This window comes from Rhagoletis zephyria, unplaced genomic scaffold, assembly GCF_001687245.7.
Source record: "Rhagoletis zephyria isolate East Lansing unplaced genomic scaffold, Rhagoletis_zephyria_1.1 Rzeph_scaffold_42511, whole genome shotgun sequence".
Taxonomy (NCBI): Eukaryota; Metazoa; Arthropoda; class Insecta; order Diptera; family Tephritidae; genus Rhagoletis; species Rhagoletis zephyria.
In genome coordinates, this window is record NW_016199566.1 from 1 (window position 1) to 2,616 (window position 2,616).

General features: G+C 39.6%; 1 protein-coding gene across 1 annotated transcript; it reads right to left on the bottom strand.

The window, feature by feature from the left end:
- Window positions 1–3: 3 nt before the first annotated feature.
- Window positions 4–2,407, bottom strand: LOC108355124 (neprilysin-11-like; the record flags this gene model as incomplete). The annotated part of the gene is made up of 4 exons (XM_017606298.1): window positions 4–42; window positions 1,511–1,725; window positions 1,816–2,196; window positions 2,274–2,407. Coding segments are annotated over 4 exons (769 nt in total), but the record flags the coding sequence as incomplete, so codon positions are not given.
- Between the last annotated feature and the right edge of the window lie 209 nt (window positions 2,408–2,616).

Here is a 2,616-nt window from a genome sequence, read left to right on the forward strand (position 1 = left end):
GACCAGATATTCGCGGCTCAAGCCAATAGCCGATTGATCAACCTGTTGATGAAAGGGAGAAAAACGTATTAGATTATAGGAGCACTCACGCGGCTCCGAAGTCAAATATTAAGCAAAAAAGTGTGTGTGGAAATTAAATTCGTTTCCGGTATTCCTATCGCTATCGATATTTTTGGAGTTATCGATAATTATTGGAGCTATCGATTCCTTATCGCAATTTGTTATCGTGGTCGCTATGTGTACACGTATGTACATTAGGGTGTCCTAGAATATTGGGGGAAAACTTGTTTGCGAAACTCGATGTTCGTAGGTAGCTTTTTTGTTAAAATTCGGCTTATATCAAATTTTATTGCTGTAGGAGGACGATATTTCATACCACCTAAAGTTAAGCTTCTGGTTAAGAACTTGGACCGAGGATCTTTGTCATGTATTAAATATTTGAAAAGGGTGCTATAATAGGGCTCAAGTTCTAAGTGATAACATTTTAAAGGGACTTTGTTTTGTAATCTAAGTTATATAACGCATTTATCTCCCTGAAAATCTATGTATTTCACCTTCTTCTTTCGAGGAAAGGGGAAAGTGTCATCCGACCTCTACCGGAGATAACCTCGGCTGGAGCCGCGACTGGAGCCATTCAGTCTCACCCAATTGGAGAAGATCGCTACCTGGCCAAACCTCCGCCACACATAGTACCAATTACATACAGATACTACCGGAAAAGCGCTTCTAAAATGGGGCAAGCTCTCTGAGGCCAGACAAATCCCACAGCCAACCGCCAATTTTATTGCTATTATACCTTTGGTAGGAATGTCCCCTCACAAAATTAAAAGAAACTGCGGCGCAAACACCGAGTGTCCTGTTATTCCCTCAAGTAAAAAAGTACACCACTCAGCTAGCAAGGCTTATTTAAACCTGTCCACTAAGTCTTTCGTGCCGCTCGTCGTCTTGCTAACTTGCAGATCAGCGATAATCAGGAGACTTCGTCGAATTGTCGAATCAGAATGCAGGTAGTATTGCTTTTCTTTAACGATAGCTTAGATTTTATACCGATTAGGGAAGATCCAGGTCCACAAAACCTGCACGAAAATTATCGTCAAGTTTGGGGCATTCACGGAAACTGAAGCACCACACAGCCACTAAGGTATGAAAGATTTTTATAATTATTTATTTCAAATCATATACAAGATGTCTTTAAAGAGAAAAACTAAAAGGGTAGCTCTACCACTGAATCACACAAATGCCGGGTTTTCTTTATGTGTGAAGTACACATTGTCGCACGGTCGCATTGGTCAATTCTTGTACTACATATTGAGGCTATGCACATCGAATTTTCCAAAATACAAACTGAGACACCCTAATGTACAAACATACATATATGTATTATTATTATCGACATCCTCACAATATTCAATGTGAATATAGTTCTTATTATAGCTATCCAAATTATTAAAGATGTGGCCATTATTATATCAGTAAATTATTTTTATCGATAACAAATTNCTTAACTCACATCAATTATACGCGTTGTGCTGTTCTTCAAATCCACGCTGATCGAAAAATCAATAATATAGTCCATGCTAAAGCCCAATTTACGGAACTTCTTCACAGTCTCCTGCCAGCTCCAACTGTTATCCGCATTCCACGAATCGCCCTCAATCACTGGCCAGCCACCCAGAGACTTGGCAATATTAGCAATAGGCGCCGCACCCAGTTGTTCAATCAGAGCTGAAGAAGATTTGAAAAAGCCAGAGGCAAAAATTTGATAATATATACGTTTGTATGTATGTATGCGTGTGAGTTCAACGAAACACTTACATTTATTCATACACGCCTTATAAAGCGCATTCGGCAGCTGAAAGTGATTGGGCTCACTCTTCGGTCGTTCTTCGGTGACGATTTCCTTTAGTTGTTCATGCAATTTATCCGAAATCAACGAGAATGTATTCAATGAATCTTTGTCGTCGGGTATCAGCTGCTCTTCAATGTAAGTGCCGCACACGAATTCATAGAAGTCATCACAGGGTTCGATCTCCGGTTTCATTTTACTTAATACCGCCGAAGCGGTGTGTATGCACTCGACTGAGAGACAGACATCATCCTTGGGTGACTTTTGTGGTGTGATAATGACTTCATTGTCTGTCGGTTTACTGGAGCCTTGCAGCGCCTCTGGTGGTGGGTTTGTGGGTGTTTTGAGCTCTAAATGTCGAGAGATAAGCAATGGAATTAAAAGTTCTTTTTTGCGTATGTTAAAAACGCTGAGTGCCTCAACTCACCTTCGGCCAAACGATTTGAGAGTATTACAGAAACTAGTCCAATGACTAGACCAATCACTGCGATCAACGCAATAATACTTATGAGGACAAGGCATCGCTCCAGTGTAGTACGTCTGCGCCACCAATTGGGGTTTCTAAAATAAAAAATTGGAAAAATTTGTATCACTCAATTTTTTGGGGAAAAAGGGAAACACAATTAGGCTAAAGATAAAAATTATATAATTATATGTATAACTAGTAGTAAATTAGACAGAGTGGCATATAAATCATCAATTTTTATTTCGCGCATAATCAGCTGCTCAACTTCAGCGACTGATTTTCCAAGAGGTTAATAACATCAAAG